Source organism: Lemur catta, chromosome 11 (assembly GCF_020740605.2).
Source record: "Lemur catta isolate mLemCat1 chromosome 11, mLemCat1.pri, whole genome shotgun sequence".
NCBI classification, from domain to species: Eukaryota; Metazoa; Chordata; class Mammalia; order Primates; family Lemuridae; genus Lemur; species Lemur catta.
This window is the reverse complement of record NC_059138.1, coordinates 20,117,798-20,139,929: the sequence shown is the minus strand read 5'-3', so window position 1 is coordinate 20,139,929 and position 22,132 is coordinate 20,117,798. Positions and strand designations below refer to the sequence as shown.

The 22,132-nt window shown below is 36.9% G+C and overlaps 1 protein-coding gene across 3 annotated transcripts in view; it reads left to right on the top strand.

Annotated features, from left to right (window-relative positions):
* NRF1 (nuclear respiratory factor 1) overlaps positions 1-22,132 on the top strand; it is a 117,836-nt gene that overhangs the window by 28,239 nt on the left and 67,465 nt on the right. For 2 of the 3 annotated variants that reach the window (XM_045565508.1, XM_045565510.1), the window contains exons 2-4: positions 12,109-12,340; positions 19,624-19,738; positions 21,324-21,450. In XM_045565508.1, coding sequence (XP_045421464.1) covers positions 12,118-12,340; positions 19,624-19,738; positions 21,324-21,450 — 465 coding nt within the window. In that variant the 5' untranslated portion in view covers positions 12,109-12,117. The remainder of the gene's footprint in view (positions 1-12,108; positions 12,341-19,623; positions 19,739-21,323; positions 21,451-22,132) is intronic. The other variant, XM_045565509.1, reaches the window with a different exon arrangement.

Here is a 22,132-nt window from a genome sequence, read left to right as displayed (position 1 = left end):
CGGCAAAAGCCTACTTATTTTGCTTTATTAATTCAATCTTTTAATATATACTTTTAAAAAAGCTATTATAACCCAGGGGCTTAAAAACATGTTTGAATAAAGAAACACTGAAAATTGAATAGGTAGGGTGTTCTATAATGAGTAAAGGAAAGCTTTACTTTTGATCGTGAACACGTGTAGGGTGAATAAGCAACACTGACAGTCTTTTTCTATCTCTTCAGTGTTATCACATGGGACAGATTGGTCTGAATTATTGTATGAACCCACTCTATTAGAAATTCCTTTAATAATAATATATAATGGCTTGTGATAAGAAGCAAGTCATTTCAAAACTTTAAATAAAATGTAGAACTGGACTGTTAGTATAGTAGCCACAAGCCACATGTGGCTATTTAAATTAAAATTATTGAAATTAAGTGAAATTAAAAATTTAATCCCTTAGTCATAGTAGTCACATTTCATGTGATCACTAGTCACATGTAGTTAGTGGCTACTGTTTTGGACAGCTAGAACATTTCCATCATCATAGAAAGTTCTATTGGACAGCACTAATCTAGAACCTGCAAGAGTTGACATATTTTAAAGCATTTGGTGAAGTACATTCACCTAACTATTCTTTTCTATGGATAGATGTTTGTTTCAGTCAAAGAATTTTAAGCAACCTGAAATTGCCTGTGCTTTTTTAACATTTTTTTCCTTTGGTTGTGGCACCCTCTAGTGTTTTAGCTTTGTTATAATAATACCATCATGAAATAGTCTATGTTATTTGAGTCAAAGAATATTGAAATATTTTGGAAAGTTTTGTGTGTATGTGCATTTTTATAGGGAGAAGGTCTGTAGCTTTCACTCATCCTCAAAAAGGTCCATGATACAAAAACAGATCCAGAACTACTCTATGATAGAGGTCTTTGTATGTCAGAACTCCTTGTGTGATCTGTAAGCATTATTTCTCCCAGTATGAAAAAAAAAAATCACGTAACTGTCCCTTTGGCTTTTCTATGCTGTACCTGTCTTTGTCTGTGGAATAATAATAAGTTACACTTGTATAGCACTCACTGTATACCATGTCCCACTTTAAGCCCTTTTACAAATAGTAACTAATTTTGTCCTCACAATAATTCTATGAAGTACATTCTGTTATTCTTCTCCATTTGACAGATGGCACAGCTGCGGCATAGAAGTCAAATGAAATTTATCTAAGGTGCTAGTAAGTGGCAGAGCAAGAATTTGAATGCAGCATTCATTCAAACTGCAGAGTCTGTACACTTCCCCACCCTGCTGTAGAAGTGAGGAGATGCATATTTAAGGAGGTGTGAGGTGGCATGGAGAGGAGACTCTCCAGATCTTTGTACACATAGTAAGGAAAAATGGTAACTCTGAGTCACTGCTAGCCATGCTGGAAATTATAGCCAATACTCACTATTGATTTTCAATAGATATATGAAGATCTACATAGTCTGCCAAAAAGTTGGAGTGGTAGATGAAGGTCAAAGTTGCCATTGCTACCACATTTTTTTTGATTTGTCCGAACTCTAGTCTATTCATTGAATAATATGACCGATCATTTTGTGATAAAAAGACACTTATTGTATTACTGTGATGTTGATTTTGAGGTTTTCAGGAATGTTAGACTTATTAAGTACCTTACTTATTAAAGAGTATGTAAGATAGAGTCACAAATAGATAAAAGTTTGTATCTACTGCTTTTCTCACTTGTAAGTATCCCATTTTTCTCTTTGTGAGGCATTTTATACTCTATGACTTAGCCTCTTTTTAATGATTTGTTAAACTCAAGATTTTGTACTGAATTTCATCGGTGGATTTCATACACTGATGTGTATGAAACCTAATGGTAGTCTTACAGAAATAGCCTTAGAATCACTTCTTTATTGGGGGTATAAGAAGCCCAGACTGCTGCTTACTAGCACTCTGATGAGGGTGCATATTTTCTTCCCCTCGTATTAAACGGGACCTAGAAAATCATGTGAGGTATTTCAGAGAATATGAATCTGGGAATTGGTTACACAGGTGTCAGAAAACTGAAAGAGCAAAACATAGACACTGAGGTAATCCAGACAGGAAGCGCTACCACACTTAGGGCTGGGTGAACAGAAGAGAAGAGCCTAGAAGCTCAGAGAGCTCCACACAGCTTGTAAGCTGACCCCTGAGTGGGATGCCACAGCTGGTGCTCAACCACCAGGGGAGAAGGGGAACAGCTGGAGTTGGGAGGGAGATCAGCTGCCCTCTGTTGCTGGAGCAATGCTGATAGGAATGAAAACAGCAAGAAAATCCCTTTGTCTCCTCTTCCAGTCTCCCTAGCCAAAACCTGACAGAATACTGGCAGACAAGTCTGGAAAGCATGGTTGGCAGATCCAGCCCAGAGCTGTATATAGTGCAGTTCAGGACAAGTGTGGGAGAGAGAACTTGGAAGTGAGAGAGAAATAGCCAGCACAGCCTTACAGGGGAATTACAGAAACTGTACTTGCCTGGGTTTAGCTTTAGTAATTAAAATATGCAACCAATTACCCCCAAGCATTTATTAAGGAGGAAATGTGATAGATACTATTCATGGAGACTTTATGGACCCAAGCCCTGCCTTCAGTGAGCTTACAATATTGTTTCATAAAAACGCCCACTCACCCTTCAGTCATTATGACATTGTGTGGTAAAGCTTGTTGTGTATCATATAAAAGCATCATTATTAACCAGATTCTTGAGTTATTAATATTAATGGATATTTACAAGGTTAATCAATATATTGGAATGAAAAATATTTGATTACAGTCATAAAATTTTGTTAGTTTCAAATTCTGCATATTAGGAAGTTAGTCTTACTCCAGGCAAGGCTATTTCTAAACTTGAACTGTACTGTTCTCTTGGTTCTTACTATCAGAAGGGAGCTTGATTTTTTTCTAGTGACAGTTTGCCCTAACATATCATTTAATTTTAATTTTCAAAAGTATCAATTTGGAAGCTATATTCTAGTTATCTATTTTTAAAGCTCATCTTATTAAAAGTCAAAGTAATACATTCATATAATAAAAGATCAAATAGAAAGACTTATAATAAAAATCAATGGACTCTTGTCACACTCTTCCCCTACCCCAGTTCCACTTTTCAGAGGCGATTACTCTGTTACTCTTTTTGTTTATAGTATTATCAAACAGTAATGCCTCTATAACTCTAAATATGTCTATACCACTGTTTCTTGATTTATCAAACTTGGGCATTATTGACTTCCTTCTATGAAAAATGAGGATTACTTTACACTATTCTTTTCCTTTCTCTATTTTTGATAGTTACATTGTAATATTAAATTCTCCCGTCTACTCTTGATAGTATCTCCTGACTCCCCCACCATGTGAAGATAGGATATGAATGCTCCTAGCCATTCCTCCACCTCTGCCCCCTCTTACCTCCTAATTTCTGTCAGCCTTATCTTTGCTTTTACATTGTCATGTTTCATAACTTTTACATTATATTTTGTATCTTATTTAATTTTCTGTATTTGGTTTTGGAAATGAAAACAATAACTGCATATATGACTACAACTTCATTTTTTTTCAACTGTAGAGCCCAGTGGTGTAGGAGGATATTTATTTTTTTTTTCCCTACATGTCTGATATCATCACTTGTGGGCTATTTGAAAGAGACTATTCCTAGGTCATATGGATTTTTCTTATCTTATGCTCTAAATTTTATTCAGAATTAAGCCACATTTTACTTTGCTTCTATTTTCACTCCAACTTTTCTTGTGCAGTTTTAAGAAAAAATTTTCCTGCTATAGTGAGATTTCCATCCATTACCCTAGTGTCCCCCCAAGGAGAAAATCTTGCTGTTGATTTTAGGCTTTTTTGAGAAAAGGATGTCTATTGGGTGAAGTTTCTATCCTAGTTGTGCAGTTTGGATTTTGGATATGTCTAAGAATGTAGTTGAACCCCTCTCAATTTTCTGGTCACTGGTTTGGACTATAGATACAGGCTCAGTCTGAGATTTTCTCTTAGGCAGTTCTTGCAGTTTTTCTTTTGATATGGTAATGCTATTGATTACACTGATGCTTTCTTTTATATTTAGTTATACTTTGATTAGATTTCCTGGCCTGCTCTTTTTTTCTACTTTGATTTTTAAAATAGTCTACACTTAATCTCATCCATTATGTGTGGGTTAGATTAAATTTAACTCCCTTGGACATTTCCTCCAAATTCTAGTTGCTCCCTGGGTGTTACTGACTACCCGTACCTGGGTACTCTGGGCTAAGACAAACTTTTTCTGTGTTCTCTTCCACTGTCTTTCAGTCGCACCCTTACTGACCTGGAAGGGCAAAAGTAGGAACTCCTCTCTGCCAAATTGCTCCCCCTTCCCTGCCAACTTCTTGTAGTTTATATAATAAAGATGAAACACATATTGTACCGCAGGTGATGATCCAGGCTAAGAAAGAGGTTTTAGTAAAGTCATTACCATGCTAAGTTACTGTTTGGGGGAATGTTTTTTTAAAAAATGAAATATTGTCTAATCTGCTGATCACTAGCTCTGGGTGATAGATAAGCCCTTTTATTTGAATGTGGTGTTCAGAGTCACAGGTCATGTGTTGTTGGTGCATTCATCTTTTTCATGTTGATTCAGAGGAGTCACTGTCAGCTCCGTCTGCTGCCTCTCCATTTTGTGCACTGTCATGAACTTATGCTAGGATTCCTCCTTATTTTGTGTCTAGGAGAACAATATTTTAGTTGCTGGAATTAATATACTATAGGACTTTTTAGATGTCTGATTCAAAATCTGGCATACAATTAAGAAAACTGCATCCTCAGAGATGAATGTCTAATTTAAAAATGGAGAACTTGAGGCGCAGTGCTTGTGAGACTAGTCAGGCAATGAGTCAGGATAGAAGCACAAAGATATAGGGATTCTCTCATCATCATTGTAATGTTGAGCATTTATATGCTAGGCACCGTGGGCCTCACTTTATCTGGATCATCTCATTTAATCCTCACATCATCCTTCTGAAGATAGGTACTATCATTTATTTTTCATTAAAAAATATGACAGAATTACAGCCTAGAGATTAAGTAACTTGTCCAGGGGTTCTGGATATCTGGGTAATAGTCTGTGCTGTTTTTTAAAATGCAGATTATCTAATGGGTTTTCACCTATTACCAATTCACATCAGTTTTGCTATCTAGAGACTCTGACTCCTCATGGATTGACTTAGGGGGAATGGGGTCTGATGATCTCCAGTAATATGTATATGTCAGTGATATCTGGCTTTAGCCAACCTGCTTCCTTTACGATTTTATGGAAAGATTGTATCATTTACAAGTATCTCACTCTAAGTTCAAAGAAGTCAGAAATACCTTTGCCTTTGCTTTTCACAGAGTGTGCTGAATAGCTAAAAATGATTAGAAAGGCTGAAAGATGGGATGGGGAGAGTCAGGTGGAAAGAGATGAGGCACTGGGCAGAAATGGCAAGCAAGCCTGTGAAGCAGACAGCCCTATTGATTTATGCTGTGAGCTGCATTCTGGAGCAAAGAATTGAAATCCATTATGCCAAGTGCATAGCGTACAAATCCCTTTGAAAAGCAGTTAGATGCCATCTAATCCCAAGTCATTTAAAAACAATTTGAAGTAACCCGGAATTTTAAAATACCCTAAGCAGTTTGTCTCTCAGACTAGAAAAACAGCGAAATGGATGGAAAAATAGCATTTTAATGGTATCTTCCTCTCCTATATTATGTTTAATTGTGTGACTTAGTGTGTTAAATTGCATTTTAGATAAGTACAAATCTGGTGGCTAGGGTGTATTCCCTTGGATATTCTGAAACTCACACCAAACATAGGGTATGGACGAAATCTTAGGGCAGCTTATCAGGTACCTCTCATTAAAAAAAATTTTTTTTAATTAGTTGTAATTTCAGACTTTTAGAAAAGTTGTAAGCCTAGTACAAAGAATCTTCATGTACCCTTCACGCAGATTTTTCAAATGTTAACATTTTTACCTTGTTTCCAAAAGCCTCAGAAAAGTAAAAATTTGGTCATCTACATGGAAACAGTTCACCTGAAGAATAAAGACATAGCAGGGTGAAGCTTAAGAGAGCGGTTACTCAGAGGAACAGAGGGTTTTAGAATCAAAAGATCTAATGATGGAGAATGAGGCTTTTATAAAGAGCAGGGTAAAATAAGAGAAGAATTTTACCTAAATAGATAATTATGTTCTCTTTACATGTAGCCGTAAAGGTCATATTTCTATCTCTGTATGGTTGACATAAACTCTAGATATGCAGTGCTGCATACTGTTGCATGATAGTCAAATTTTAACCATGTGTATGTGTTTATGTGGATTTATACAAGTAGAGATAATGCTAATGTACAACTAAAACACTCAACTTTGCAATATATTAATATATCAAAATTTAAAATATGCATGGCTTTTGATCCAACAATTTTACCTTCAAGAATTTGAAGAGTCTGAGGAAACTATAAAAAAATAAAAATACCTTATTCTTAAATAATGATCAAATAATATGCAAAATTTTCCTTATAAAGATAATATGGGGCCGGGCACGGTGGCTCACACCTGTAATCCTAGCACTCTGGGAGGCTGAGGTGGGTGGATCGCTCGAGGTCAGGAGTTCGAGACCAGCCTGAGCAAGAGTGAGACCCCGTCTCTACTAAAAATAGAGAGAAGTTATCTGGCCAACTAAAATATGTATATACAAAAAATTAGCTGGGCATGATGGCGCATGCCTGTAGTCCCAGCTACTCAGGAGGCTGAGGCAGTAGGATTGCTTAAGCCCAGGAGTTTGAGGTTGCTGTAAGCTAGGCTGATGCCACGGCACTCACTCTAGCCCGGGCAACAAAGCGAGACTCTGTCTCAAAAACAAACAATCAAACAAAACAAAACAAAAGATAATATGAGTTAGTTTTATTATTCTACTCTAAGATTAGTTACTTATTCTTTGCACAGAAGTCACACTGGTGTAAAGGATAATTGGGAAAAAAATTTAGTTGTAAAATATACATGACTTATATTATGTATATATGTAACTTATATGTATATTTTAACTTTATGGTGGTAAATTTACCATTATAACCATTTTTAGGCATACATTTCAGTAGTTGTGCAAACAGTCTGCAGAATTCTTTTTGTCCTGCAAAACTGAAATTCTGTTGCCCCAGCCCTAACAACTACTAGTCTACTTTCTGTCTCTATGAATTTGACTACTCTAGGTACCTTCTATAAGTGGAATTATGTGGTATTTGTCTTTTTGTGGATGGCTTATTTCACTGCGCAGAATATCCTCAAGGTTCATGCTGCTTGTAGCATTTGTTAGAATTTCCTTTTTTTTTTTTGTAATAAAAACTGTTTTTAAATAGACTTTTATTTTTTTGGAGCAGTTTTAAGTTCATAGCAAAATTGAGTGGAAGGTATAGAGATTTTCCATATACCCCCTTGCCCTCATACATACATGTACAGTCTCCCCCACTATGAGCATCCTGTACCAGAATGGTACATTTATTTCAATCTGTGAGCCCACATTGGCATGTCATGATCACCCAAAGTCCATAGTTTACATTAGGCTTCCCTCTTTGTGATGTACATTCTATGAGTTTGAACAAATGTATAATGACATGTATCTACCCTTATAGTAGTACAGAGTAGTTTCACTGCCCTGAAAATCTTCTGTGCTCTGCCTATTCATCCCTTCCTTCCCTCTAATCCTTGGCAACCACTGATCTTTTTACTGTCTCCATAGTTTTGCCTTTTTTGAAGGTCACATAGTTAGAATTATACAAAACGTATGTAGCCTTTTCAAATCAGCTTCTTTCACTTGGCAATATGCACTTAAGGTTTCTTCATGTCTTTCGTGGTTTCATAGTTCATTTCTTTTTAGTGCTGAATGGTGTTTCATTGTCTGGATGTACCATAGTTCGTTTATTCATTCATCTACTGAAGAACATTATGGTTGTTTCCAAGTTTTAGCGATTATGAATAAAGTTACTGTAAACATCCATGTGCAGGTTTTTTGTGGACATAAGTTTTGAACTCCCTTGGGCAAATACCAAGGAGTGCAATTGCTAGATTGTATGGTAAGAGTATGTTTAGTTTTGTAAGAAATTGACAAATGTCTTCCAAAGTGGCCATACTATGTTGCGTTCTCCACATCTTCAGCAGCATTTGGTGTTGTCAGTGTTGTCAGTATTTTGGATTTTAGCCATTCTAATAGATGTGTAGTGATATCTCCTGTTGTTTTAATTTGCAATTCTCCAGTGACATACGATGTTGAGCATCTTTTCATATGCTTATTTACCATCTGTGTATCATCTTTGGTGAGATATCTCTTCAGGACTTTTGCCTGTTTTTTATTTGGGTTATTCATTTTCTTATTTTTGAGTTTTAAGAATTCTTTATTTATTTTGGATAAAAATCCTTTATCAAATATGTCTTCTGCAAATATTTTCTTCCAGTCTGTGGCCTGTCTTTTCATTCTTTGAACAATGTCTTTCACATAGCAGAAGTTTTCATTTCAATGAGGTCCAGTGTATCAATTTTTTTAATTGATTGTGTCTTTGGTGTTATATTTAAGAAGTCATTGCTATATCCCAGGTCATGTAGATTTTTTCCTATGTTATAGGAGTGCTATAGTTTTGCATTTTACATTTAGGTCTATGATCCATTTTGAGTTCATTTTTATGAAGGGTGTAAGGTCTGTGTCTAGATTCATTTTGCGGTATCTGGATATCCACTTGTTCCAGCACCATTTGTGGAAAAGACTATCTTTGCCAAACCATTGTATTCCCTTTGCTGCTTTGTCAGGAAAGAAATCAGTTGACTATATTTATATAGGTCTGTTTGGGGCTCTCTATTCTGTTCCATTGATCTATTTGTCATTTTACCGATGCCACATTTGATTGTTGTAGCTTTATAATAAGTCTTGAAGTTGGGTAGTGTCTTGGCTATTATGGGTCTCTTGCCTCTCCGTATAAACTTCAGCATCAATTTGTTGATATCCACAAAATAACTTGCTAGGATTTTGGCTGGTATTATGTTGAATCTAGAGATCAGGATGGAAGAACTGACATCTTGGCAGTATATTGAGTCTTTCTATCCACAAACATGGAATATCCCTCTATTTATTTAGTTCTTTGATTTCTTTCATCAGAGTTCTGTAGTTTCCCCCTACAGATCTTGTACATATTTTGGTAGATTTATACCTTAGCATTGGCCGGGCGCGGTGGCTCACGCCTGTAATCCTAGCACTCTGGGAGGCCGAGATGGGCGGATTGTTTTAGCTCAGGAGTTCGAGACCAGCCTGAGCAAGAGTGAGACCCCATCTCTACTAAAAATAGAAAGAAATTATCTGGCCAACTAAAAATATATATAGAAAAATTAGCCGGGCATGGTGGCGCATGCCTGTAGTCCCAGCTACTTGGGAGGCTGACAGAGGAGGATTGCTTGAGCCCAAGAGTTTGAGGTTGCTGTGAGCTAGGCTGATGCCATGGCACTCTAGCTCGGGCAACAGCGAGACCCTGTCTCAAAAAAAAAAAAAAAAAAAATATATATATATATACACATATATATATATACACACACACACACCTTAGCATTTCACTTCGGGGGGTGCTAATATAAATAGTATTGCACTTTTAATTTCAAATCCCACTTGTTCATTGCAGGTATATAGGAAAACAGCAGTTGACTTTCATGTATTAACTTTGCTCCTGCAACCTTCCTATAATTGCTTATCCATTCTAGGAGTTTTTTTGTTGATTGTTTTGGATTTTCTACATAGACAATCATGGCGTCTATGAACAAAGACAGTTTTATTTCTTCCTTCCCAATCTGAGTACGCTTAATTTCTTTTTTTATCTTGTTGCATTAGCTAGGACTTCTAATACAGTGTTGAATAGAAGTGGTAAAAAGAGCCTTCTTTGCTTTGTTCCTGATCTTATTGGGAAAGCTTCTACTTTCTTATAGTTAGGTATAATGTTAGCTATAGGTTTTTTGTAGATGTTCCTTATCAGGTTGAGGAAGTTCCCTTCTATTCCCAATTTGCATTTTCTTCCTTTTCAAGGCTAAATTATATGTGGTATGTATGTACTACATTTTGTTTACCCATTCATCCGTCAGTGGACACTTGGGTTTCCTTCTACCTTTGCCTATTGTGAATAATGCTGCTGTGAACATGAGCATACAAATACCTCTTTGAGGCCGGACACGGTGCCTCACACCTGTAATCCTAGTACTCTGGGAGGCCGAGGCAGGAGGATCGCTCAAGGTCAGGAGTTTGAGACCAGCCTGAGCAAGAGTGAGACCCCGTCTCTACTAAAAATAGAAAGAAATGATCTGGATAGCTAAAAATATATATAGAAAAAAAAATTAGCTGGGCATGATGGAGCATGCCTGTAGTCTGAGCTACTTGGGAGGCTGAGGCAGAAGGATTGCTTGAGCCCAGGAGTTTGAGGTTGCTGTGAGCTAGGCTGATGCCATGGCACTCTAGCCCGGGCAACAGAGCGAGACTGTCTCAAAAAATGTATATGTATTAAAAAATAAAAATAAAAAAACCAAATATCTCTTTGAGAACCTGCTTTCAATTTCTTCTGGAAGAAGCAATTGCTTCCAGAAGTAAAATTGATCCAGAAGTAAAATTGCTGGATCATATGGCAGTTCTATTTTTAATTTTTGTTTTGTTTCATTTTTGTTTTGTTTTTTGAGACAAGGCCTTGCTCTGTTGCCTGGGCTAGAGTGCAGTGGTGTCTTCATAGCTCACTGTAACTTCTAAGCTCAATCAGTCCCCCTGCCTCAGTCTCCTAAGTAGCTGGGACTACAGGTGTGGGCTACCATGCCTGGCTAAATTTTCTATTTTTCGTAAAAAATAGAGAATGGGGTCTTGGTGTGTTGCTCAAACTGGTCTCGAACTCCTGACCTTGAGTGATCCTCCCACTTTGGCCTCCCCAGAGTGCCAGGATTACAGGCGTGAGCCACCATGCCTGGCCTATTTTTAAATTTTTGAGACGCTAATATGCAAAATTTTATATACAAGGATGTTCACTGCATTGATGTTTATAATAGCAAAAATTTGGAAGCAGCTTTGCTTCATTAGCAGGTGATTGGTTACATAAATTATGACATTTCAAAATGTCCAGATATTTTGTAATACGGAAAAGGCAAATGGCTGGGCTCGGTGGCTCACGCCTGTAGTCCCAGCACTTTGGGAGACAGAGGTGGAGGATCATTGGCCCAGGAGTTCAAGACCAGCCTGGGTACCATAGGAAGAACCTATCTCTACCGAAAAATAAAAATATCAGCCAGGCATGGTGGTGCATGCCTGTAGTCCTAGCTACTCAGGAGGCTGAGGCAAGAGGATCGCTTGAGCCCAGGAATTCTGGGTTACAATGAGCTATGATCACGCCACTGCACTCTGTCTTGGGTGAAAGAGGAAGACCCTGTCTCTAAGGACAAGAAAAAGCAGGCAAACAGTACATGTAATATGCACCTGTTTTTATTTTAAATCTATATGTATGCATGTATGCTCTAAACATTTTGTTTTTTTAAGAATAATGAACTTCTGAGGGTTGGGAGAAGTGGGGCAAACTTTAAACCTCCTGCTTTATAAATTACTGCATCATTTTGGGGTTTACAAGAAACACAGTTTTGTAAGCAGAAAAACCAATTTGAATAATTGTATTTTGGGGGATAAAAGTTTAACTCTTGTCTTTGAAATACAAATAAAATGTTAAGTATTTTGCTTATTTACTAAGTGTTTTTATGTCTACAATGTCAAATGCTGGTCACTGGGATATTTTAAGTATATTTTTGTTGTTATATTTGAACATCTTTATTATCAAGGGTATTTATTGTTTTGTAAGCTAAGGTATAAAATTAGTGCAGTGAATTTCCATCAAAATGGTTTCACATAAGGAACATATTCCACCATTTTTATGTTACGTTTGAGTGGTGCTTCCCATTTCCTATGACTTGGTGTGATGAGGTAAGTAGTGAAATTCAGAGGTTTGTCTAAGTTCCTCTGTTCTTGAAGAAAATATCTCTTAGCTTAGACATGGTGTTATATTACACACTGAATCCTGTTCTTTTCCTTTTTTGTCTGACAGTAGCTATTCATGGAGGAGCACGGAGTGACACAAACTGAACACATGGCTACCATAGAAGCCCATGCAGTGGCCCAGCAAGTACAGCAGGTCCATGTGGCCACTTACACTGAGCACAGTATGCTGAGTGCTGATGAAGACTCACCTTCTTCCCCCGAGGACACCTCTTACGATGATTCAGATATACTCAACTCCACAGCAGCTGATGAGGTAACAGCCCATCTGGCTGCTGCAGGTAATGTTGTTTGGATTGGAAGCTTTTCTTTTTTTGTTTAACTTATGGTACTGTGCATATCTGAAAGAGCCTAAGATTGAGGCACTCTCACATTTATCTTTATCACAATATTTTTAAGCCTTGCGTTTACAACTTCAGCCTATATTATACAGAGACTGGAGTTCTAGAATCATTTATTATTATGACTTTTAATTTTGTTTTTTCATCCATTCTGACTATCTTTTGGCTTTAAAATGAAGCATTTATTCCATTTGCATCAAATGGAAAAGCTAATATTAATATATTTAGATTTAAATTTACCATCTTAACTATGTGCTTTCTTTTTGTCCCACCTATTCTGTGTTTATTTTTCTCTTCCTTTGTGTATTCTTTTGGAGTGATTGAAAAGTTTTTCACTTTTTTTCTTATTAGTTTGGAAGTGATACACTTTTATTATTACTGATACCCTTAAATTATAACATATACCCTTCACTTATCAAAGTCTTATTTTGTTTGTTGCTTTTATCCTTTATAGGGATAATACAAATTTCTTAGAACTGTAGATTTTTATTCCTCTGCTCCTGATCTGTATGCTCTTGTGGCCTTCTGTATTCATTCTTTGTATACAGTCGACCTTCTGTATCTGCACCTGAAGATTCAACCAACCTTGGATCAAAAATATTCGGGGAAAAAACAGTAAAAAATAACAACACAACAATAAAAAATAATAAAAATAAAAAACCAATACAGTGTAACAACTATTTACATAGCATTTACATTGTACTAGGTATTAAAAGTAATCTGGAGATGATTTAAATTATATAGGAAGATGTGCATGGGTTACATGCAAATACTATGCCATTTTATATGAGGGACTTGGGCACCTGCAGATTTTGGTACCCTAAGTGGGAGATGTCCTGGAACCAATCTCCTGTCGATATGAAGGGTTTAGTATTTCCTTTAGCATGGATATGATAGAAGCAAATTCTGTTTTTGCTTCTGTGAGAATGTTTGTATTTAACCTTCCTCCTTGAAGGATGTTTTCACAGCATGTGGAATTCTAGGTTGGCAGTTATTTATTTTCTTTCTTCATAGTGAAGATGCTGTTCCACTGCCTTCTGGATTCCATTGTTGCTATTGACAATTCAGCTGTTTCAATCTAACAGCTAGTCCTTTGAAGGCTATCTCCCACACGGCCCCCCCCCCACATCTACTTTTAAGATTTTCTCTGTCTTTAATTTTTGTGATATATCTGGCTCTGATCTCTTTTCATTTATTCTGTTTAGGATTCTTTGTACATCTTGAATCTGTGGATTGATGTCTTTCATCAATTCTGGGAAATCTTAGCGACTAGATTTTGCTTCAGCTCTATTCCATTGCTTTTCATTCTATGACTCCAGTTTGTTTGTTTGTTTTTTCCCCAAACAGAGTCTCACTCTGTTGCCTGGGTGAGTGCCCTGGTGTCAGCTGAGCTCACAGCAACCTCAAACTCCTGGGCTTGAGTCATCCCACCTCAGCCTCCCCAATAGCTGGGACTACAGGCACCTGCCACTGCACCTGGCTAATTTTTTTTTCCTATTTTTGGTAGAGACGGGTCTCACTCTTGCTCAGGCTGTTCTCCAACTCCTGGTCTCAAGCGATCCTTCTGCCTCGACCTCCCAGAGTGCTAGGATTATGATTTTGTCTCTTTATGCTTCATTCTATTTGGTTTCTTCTGTCTTTCAACTTATTTTCTTCTTTAGCTGTGTCTAAGGTACTTTTAAATCTGTCCATTAACTTACTAATTTTAGTAATTATTAATAGTTTTGGTTGGTGCCCCCTCCCAGTTTTAGAATCCCTAGCGTGTTTTTCCCTCCCAAATTTGCACTGTAACAGTTTCCAGTTGTGAAAAAAAAAATTTTATTTAAACAAACATGATTTAGGCCGGGCGCGGTGGCTCACGCCTGTAATCCTAGCTCTGGGAGGCCGAGGCGGGTGGATCGCTCGAGGTCAGGAGTTCGAGACCAGCCTGAGCAAGAGTGAGACCCTGTCTCTACTAAAAATAGAAAGAAATTATCTGGCCAACTAAAAATATATATACAAAAAAAATTAGCCGGGCATGGTGGCTCATGCCTGTAGTCCCAGCTACTCGGGAGGCTGAGGCAGTAGGATCGCTTAAGCCCAGGAGTCTGAGGTTGCTGTGAGCTAGGCTGATGCCACGGCACTCACTCTAGCCCGGGCAACAAAGTGAGACTCTGTCTCAAAAAAAAAAAATAAATAAACAAACATGATTTTACAATCTGTCTGGTAATTCTCTCTAAAGTTCTTGTGGGTCTATATCTGTTATATGGTGTTAGTGCCATTTCTTATTCATGTTGGCTGTTCTGTTCGTATATTAGTTATATTTGAATGAATGCTAGATGGTGTGTTTAGAAAATTATTTTTAGAAATAATTTGTGGTCTAGGATAATGTTATCTTCCTCTAGAGAGGATTTTTGTTTGCTTCTGCCTGATGCCTGAGGGCACTAGCAATCCTGGATCATCTTAACCCAATTTAAGGTTTTGAGATTTTCAGAGCTACTAAATGACTTAAAGTTTGGCTATGTTTTGTATCATTCTCTTTGCTATTTATATTGTGTATTTAGCACCATAGTGAGAAGACTTCATGTAAACCATACCTGGATGGGTATATTATTGTATAAGGAATTATGATCTTAGAATATATTTAGGAAAAACTGGACAAGAAATCAATTGTCAGGAGGGGCCAAAATACTACAGTTTTTGAATATATCCTGTATTTAAGGGGAGGAAGACAGATGCAGTGAAGAATGACCTTATTACTCTCGGTTATTATCCACTGTGTATTTCTGGAGTGATGAATTTAAAAATAAGTCTTAGTGGCAAAACACATAGAACTGTTTGTAAAATATATTTTGTGAAATGCTTATACTTCCCAGAAGAGGGCATCCTAACATAATGAATACAAATCAACTTCTTTCCTATGAAGTAAGATGCTTTTGAGACAAGGCTTTGCTGTATTACTATACTGCATAGTCATAATGTTAAGATCAGGAAAGGACTTTACCTAATCCCTTCATGTGGCAGATGTGGAAACTGAGGCCCAGCTGGTAGAAATGATTTACCATTTGATCATTCAATAATTATTGAGGAATTATAATACTCTATTATTATATATAGAAATTATGAAGAAGACAGGCAAGAGCCTTCTTCTGAAGGAGCTTACATTCAATGGTGGGAGGGAGGTACCAATAGTAAAGTATAATGATTTTAGAAAGCATTGCGTGCTTTGAAGAAAATAATGAGGTAGGGTAATAGAGAGAGAGGGAAGGGTAGCAGACTGCTGCTTTAGACTTAGTGGTGGTCTGAGAAGCCTCCCTGATGAGGCAAGTTGTGACTGATGTGCAGTTAGATGTCAGCAAAGGGAAGTGCATTTTAGACTGAGAAAATATCGAAAGCAAGGACTTGCAGATGGGAAATGGGAAGGAAGCCAGTATGGCTGGAGCCTTGTGAGCCAGGAGAGAAGATGATACAAGAGGCCATCGTGAGTCAGACCACACAGGGCATAGGGTCGGTGTGTGGTAAAGAATTTAGGGAGGCAGCAGAGTGCAGTGGCTAACTGCCCAGAGATCCCAACTCCACTTACTAGGGTAAAGGATTTTTCTGAGAGGGTCTGTAGCATTCATCATATCTGAAAGGTAATCCAGAAAAGGTAAATGACTATACCATGTTGCTCTTCAACAACACTTCTAATTCTCTGCAACATAGACAGCTTCTGATTAATGTTGATTTTCAAGGCAAAAAGGTTTAAAAGTAGTACAACTAAATGAAGTTTACAGGTAATAAAAACAATATCTCAAATCAGCTGACATTTTTTGGTATCAATCACCATTGTCAATTTTATAGGACTTCTTTTTAAGCAAAATTGAATTTATTCTTTTTTTTTTTTGAAGTGATAAAGGGTAGGTTAATCAATTAAAGAAATACATTCCCACAAGCAATGTATTCTAGTGCCTGTTGCTTCTCATTCTCACATTTAGTGTTGTCAGTCTTTTTTCATTTTTGCCAATCTGGTGGGTATGAAGTAGTATCTCACTGTTGGTTTAATTTGCATTTTTGAGCTAAAGGTTCTAGCCAGTGCAGTAAAACAAGGTAAAGCACCATTTTAGAATTTTATGGACTTTTTAGTTTTCTTCCTTTGCATATTCCTGTTTATGCCTTTGCCCATTTTCCAACTGCATTGTTTGTCTTTTTTTCATATTGATTTGTAAGAGTTATTGATATATATATATATATTTTTTTATACTCCTCCTTTCTTAGTAATAGGCAGTACAATTATCTTCTTCCAGTTTGTTACCCACACCTATTTATTTTTTTATTTATGCCCATAAAGGTTTTGATTTATATTATTGTAAAATTTATTAACCTTTTACCTTATAGTTTATCCTTTTGAGATCTTATTTAAGGAATTCTTCTTAACCCTGAGTATATAAAATAGTCTCTAATAGCTTATTGTAGAGATTATAATTTTTGGGGGGGCTTTTGTTGTTTTATTGATATAGTTGTGTTACGTTTAGGTCTTTAATCCACCTGAAATTTATTTTTGTGTATGCTATGATGTAGGGATCTAGTTTCATTATTTTTCCATATGGACAACTAGCACCATGTGTTTGTTTAATAGTCAATCCTTTTCTCACCTCTGTCTTCTGATACAGGAGGATGTTTATGAAATCTGCACTTCACTTGTATTGGTTTATTTATCTATCCCTGAGCCACTTCCGTACTGGCTTAATGACCGTAGATACAGTCTTAATGAGTATAGCTTTAGAATAATTATTAACGTGGTAGGATGAATGCCCCCCCTTCTTAAAATCTTCTAAATTGTTCTGGCTATTCTTGGCCATTTGTATTTTCATTTAAATATTAGGATCAGTTTATCAAATTCCACAAAAACCCATATTGGAATTTTTACTTGTATTGAATTTATAAATTAATCAAAGCAGTTTTAGGCTAGAACTGAAAATAGCCTAAGTATCCGTCAATAGGATAATAATAAACAAACTAGTTAATTCATACAATGGACTATTACTTTCCAATAAAAAGGAACAAACTGCTGATACCCATGACAGCACTGATGAATCTAAAAACATTCTAGGCTTTCTCTTCCCGGTTCTTCCAGGAGTCGGGAAAAGCTGGGTTGAGAGGGTGAAAAAAAAATAAAAATAAAATAAAACAAAAACATTCTAAGTGGAAGAAAGCTTACACAAAAGAGTATATATTGTATGATTTCATTTATTCGAAGTTCTAGAATAGGCAAATCTAATGTAGGGCAAAAAAACCCAGAATAGTAGATACCTTTGGGAAGTAAGAATGGGAATTAGCTGGGAAGGGGCATGAGAGTATTCTCTGGGGTGATGGTGGTGTTATGTATCTTGATGGACATTGGGTTTCGCAGGTATATATATTTTTAAAAAATGTGTTGAATATACACTTGGGTTTATATACTTTATTATATAAAAGATAGCTAGTATTGGTGAGATCGTGGAGCAGTTGGAACCCTAGTACACTATTGGTGGGAATATAAAATGGTGCAGCTGCTATGGAAAAACAGAATGGAGGTTCCTCAAAAAAATTAAAAATAGAACTACCGTTTGATACATCCGCCCCACTTCTGGGTATTTATCCAAAAGAATTGAAATCAGGATCCCAAAGAGATGTTTGCACTCCTGTGTTCATTGTTGCATTAATTCACAATAGCCAAGATGTGAAAACAACCTAAATGTCTACTGATGGATGAATGACTAAAGAACATGTGATACATACATGAGATGGCACATTACTCAGCTTTAAAAAAAGAAGGAAATCGTGCCATATGTGATAACATGGATGAACCTTAGGGACATTATGCTAAGTGAAATAAACCTATCACAGAAAGAAAAATACTACATGATTCCACTTATATGAGGTATCTGAAATAGTCAAACTCATAGAAGCAGAGTGTAGAATGACAGTTGCCAAGGCCTAGGGGAAGAAGATAGTGGGGAGTTGCTGTTCAACAAATATAAAGTTTTAGTTATGCAAGGTGAGTAAGTTCTAGATACCTGCTGTACAGCTTTGTGTTTATAGTTAACAATATTGTATTGTAAACTTATAATTTTGTTAAGAGAGTAGGTATTATGTTAAGTGTTATTACCACAAGTTTTCAAAATAAAATAAAATGTTGGAAAAAATGCAGCAATAAGATTTTTTCCATACTACCTGTTCTTGATGGAAAGGCAAAAAGCAGTCATTTATTTTTTATTGGCTTTGTGGCTGTATAGAGGGGTTTATTTAAGTCAGACTGGTCGTAGTACTAAACAACATGTAAAGAAGCTCATCTAGGGCTACAGGGAGGCTTGTTTAATTTGAGCCTTTTAAAATGTATATGCCAGTATAAATGTGAGCAATTAAACTTAATTTTTATTTAAGCCTTTTACAGTATTCACAAATAAGGATAAAGGTGTAACTTTTTTTAAAAAAAGAAAAAAAAAGATTATCTTTGATTTATTGAGATCCCAGGAATCAGAGACTTCAGTAATGCCTTGGAGTCTACCCTTCAACTACCCTTCAAAAAACAAAACAAAATATTATACATTAGTTTCAGGTTAAGCCAGACCAACTTTTATTAACATTTTCTCAGAGTGGGAAAGTTTTTCTCTTCTGCCAGGATGTTTCATCAACTTGACCTTATGGTCAGCATCTCCATTTTTGGCACAATTCCCAGATATACAAGAAAAGTTTTCCAGCTAAGATGATATTCTTCCACATACTCCTCTTATAGGTGATATTGTTGGATTTCCAAGTATGAGTAATTATCTCCAACTATCCTAACTTGGCAGTGTCTTGGACTAATGGAAATAGGGGCATAGGGATGGAAATGAATGTTGAAATCTGTAATTTTTTTCAGTTTTGGCAAAGCTTTTCATCTCAGTGCTGCAATTTGTCCTAGCACCTCTGAGAATATTGCCTTAACAGAATGGGCATGCTGGCAAAACAAACCCAAACAAAACAACATTATGCAAAATTCAAGCTGGTATGTCAGGGGGAGGTGTAAGTCATTTGCTTTTCTGAATGATTTATTGTTTTATTGGTAAATCACAATATTATTCATGTTAAACAGGAGTAAAGTATATTGATAATATCAGGAACATTCTATATTTACTGACAACATATTAGGAAAGAAATGCTACCATTTTTATACCTTTGTTTTCTGTCTTGTACAGTTAACAGGCTTCTGCCTGATCTCAGCACATACATTGTTATTTCAGGTCCTGTGGGAATGGCTGCCGCTGCTGCTGTGGCAACAGGAAAGAAACGGAAACGGCCTCACGTGTTTGAGTCTAATCCATCTATCCGGAAAAGGCAGCAAACACGTTTGCTTCGGTGAGGGCTCCCTTATCCATGTCATTACTCTACCTCCAATATTTCCTATGTGGAGGACAGAGTTGGAACATTCATTATTAGGTTCAGCAGGACACCAGGTTGGATTCCTTGATGACAGACTGAGACTAAAAAGTTTTCTTACAAAATAAAATAAATGAAAACCTAGAAATATGATTTAACAGGTGTGTAGTATCACATTAATTCCTTCAGAGAAGATTTGTATGCCCACAATGTACCAAGCATTGTTCTAGGCATTGGGAGTAGAACAGTAAACCAAACAAATTGCCTTAATGAGCTTATATTCTGGTGGAAGGGGAAAGAAAATAAACAAATATATAATATGTCAGATGATGATAAGTGCTGTGGAAAAAGTAAAGTGGAGTAAGGAAAATAAAGAGGTTAGGAGGTTGGGGGGACATTGTAGTTTCTTTCATAGGGATGGGCTGGGAAATCATTTTTGATAAGGTAGCCTTTGAACAGAGACCTAGAGAAACTGAAAGCAGCATGCTGAAATCTAGGAGAAGAGCATTTTGGGCAGAAGGAATGTCAAGCAAAGGCTCTGAGGTGGGAATGTGGTGGTCATGTTGGAGCAACAGCCAGGGAGAGATGAGAGATGTTGTCAGGGTAGTAGGGGAGAGCCACACCAAGAGGTCTTGTAGTCCACTATCAGGGCTTTGACTCTTACTCTGAGTGAGGTGGGAAGTCAGTGACGGCTTTTGACCAAAGCAATGATATAATGTGACTTACGTGTTTAAAGAATCACTCAGGCTACTGTGTTGAGAATAGACTCTAGGGGTATAAGAATGGAAGCAGGGAGACCAATTAGGAGGTTATTATACTAGTCAAAAAATTGTTTTGGCACCCCAAAACAATTAGAGTAAATAACATCAAAGATCATTGATAACAGATCACCATAACAGATGTAATAATAATAAAAAAGTTTACAAGAGTTACCAAAATGTGGCAAAGAGACATGAAGTGAGTACATGTTGTTGCATAAATGGCACCACTAGACTTGCTTGCATAAGGTTGCTACAAACCTTCAATTTGTTTAAAAAAACCAACCAACTAACCACAATATCTGTGAAGTGTTAAAAAAAAAACCGAAGTGTAATAAAATGAGGTATGCTTGTAGTATTTTTGGATAAAATTAGTGAGATGTAAATAATGGCTATATCAATGAAAGATATTAGAAGCAAGTCATTTGAGCCCCCTTCACTAAACATGGAGATGATATAATAAATCCTATAAGAGGACATCCCAGCTGTAATATAGTTGTAAGTAGCAGTAAGTGGTGTTGTTAACGTCAGGAAGGATGATATGTCCAAAATTGTGTCGTGGCTATGTCCCCAGGCAAAATCCTCAGTAAACACTGTATTCATGGTCTAGTCATCAGTATGTAAGAGAAAGGTATGTATATATTTCTGCTGAAAAGCATATCAAACCTTGTACTCCCCTTTTCACATTCTGGGTAAAATAAAGCATATCTGATTAGAATAAATTGTCTCAAGTCAGTAAATTTCATTTGTGTCTGTGTTACTGTAATTTCTGTCTTCTTTAAACTGTTTTTAATTCTCTGATTCAGGAAACTTCGAGCCACATTAGATGAATATACTACTCGAGTGGGACAGCAAGCTATAGTCCTCTGTATCTCACCCTCTAAACCCAACCCTGTCTTTAAAGTGTTTGGTGCAGCACCTTTGGAGAATGTGGTAAGTCAGAACTAAGCCATGTTCTCAGGTTGCCTTTGCTTTCTGTGGGCTGTTTTCCCCATTCCTCTGATCCTCTGTGTAGTACCGTAGTTAGCACTTCTGTCCTCCCCTCACTCGGGGGTGGGAGTGTGGATTGGTTTTCAAACTACTTTGTGCATATCAAAATAAAAGAATCATTACTATTTGTACTTCCTATATCAAGGTGTTTTACCTTGTCAGATACAATAGGAAAAAACCCCCACGGTGTTTTGTTTGTGAAGAAACCAGTGCAGAGGCTGGGCATGGTGGCCCACGCCTGTAATCCTAGCACTCTGGGAGGCCAAGGTGGAAGGATCACTTGAAGTCAGGAGTTCAAGACCAGCCTGAGCAAGAGTGAGACCCCATCTCTACTAAAAATAGAAAAAATTAGCCGATCGTGATGGTACTTGCCTGTAGTCCGAGCTACTCGGGAGGCTGAGGCAGGAGGATCCCTTGAGCCCAGGAGTTTGAGGTTGCTGTGAGCTAGGCTGATGCCATGGTACTCTAGCCTGGGCAACAGAGTGAGACCCTGTCTCAAAAAAAAAAAAAAATTATACATACATGTATATATATGTATGTATGTTGGTTGGTTGGCTGGAGTACCTACCAGGTTGATGGATTATATATGTTATGTATGTATTTGTAACATGGGGTAGTGAGAAGA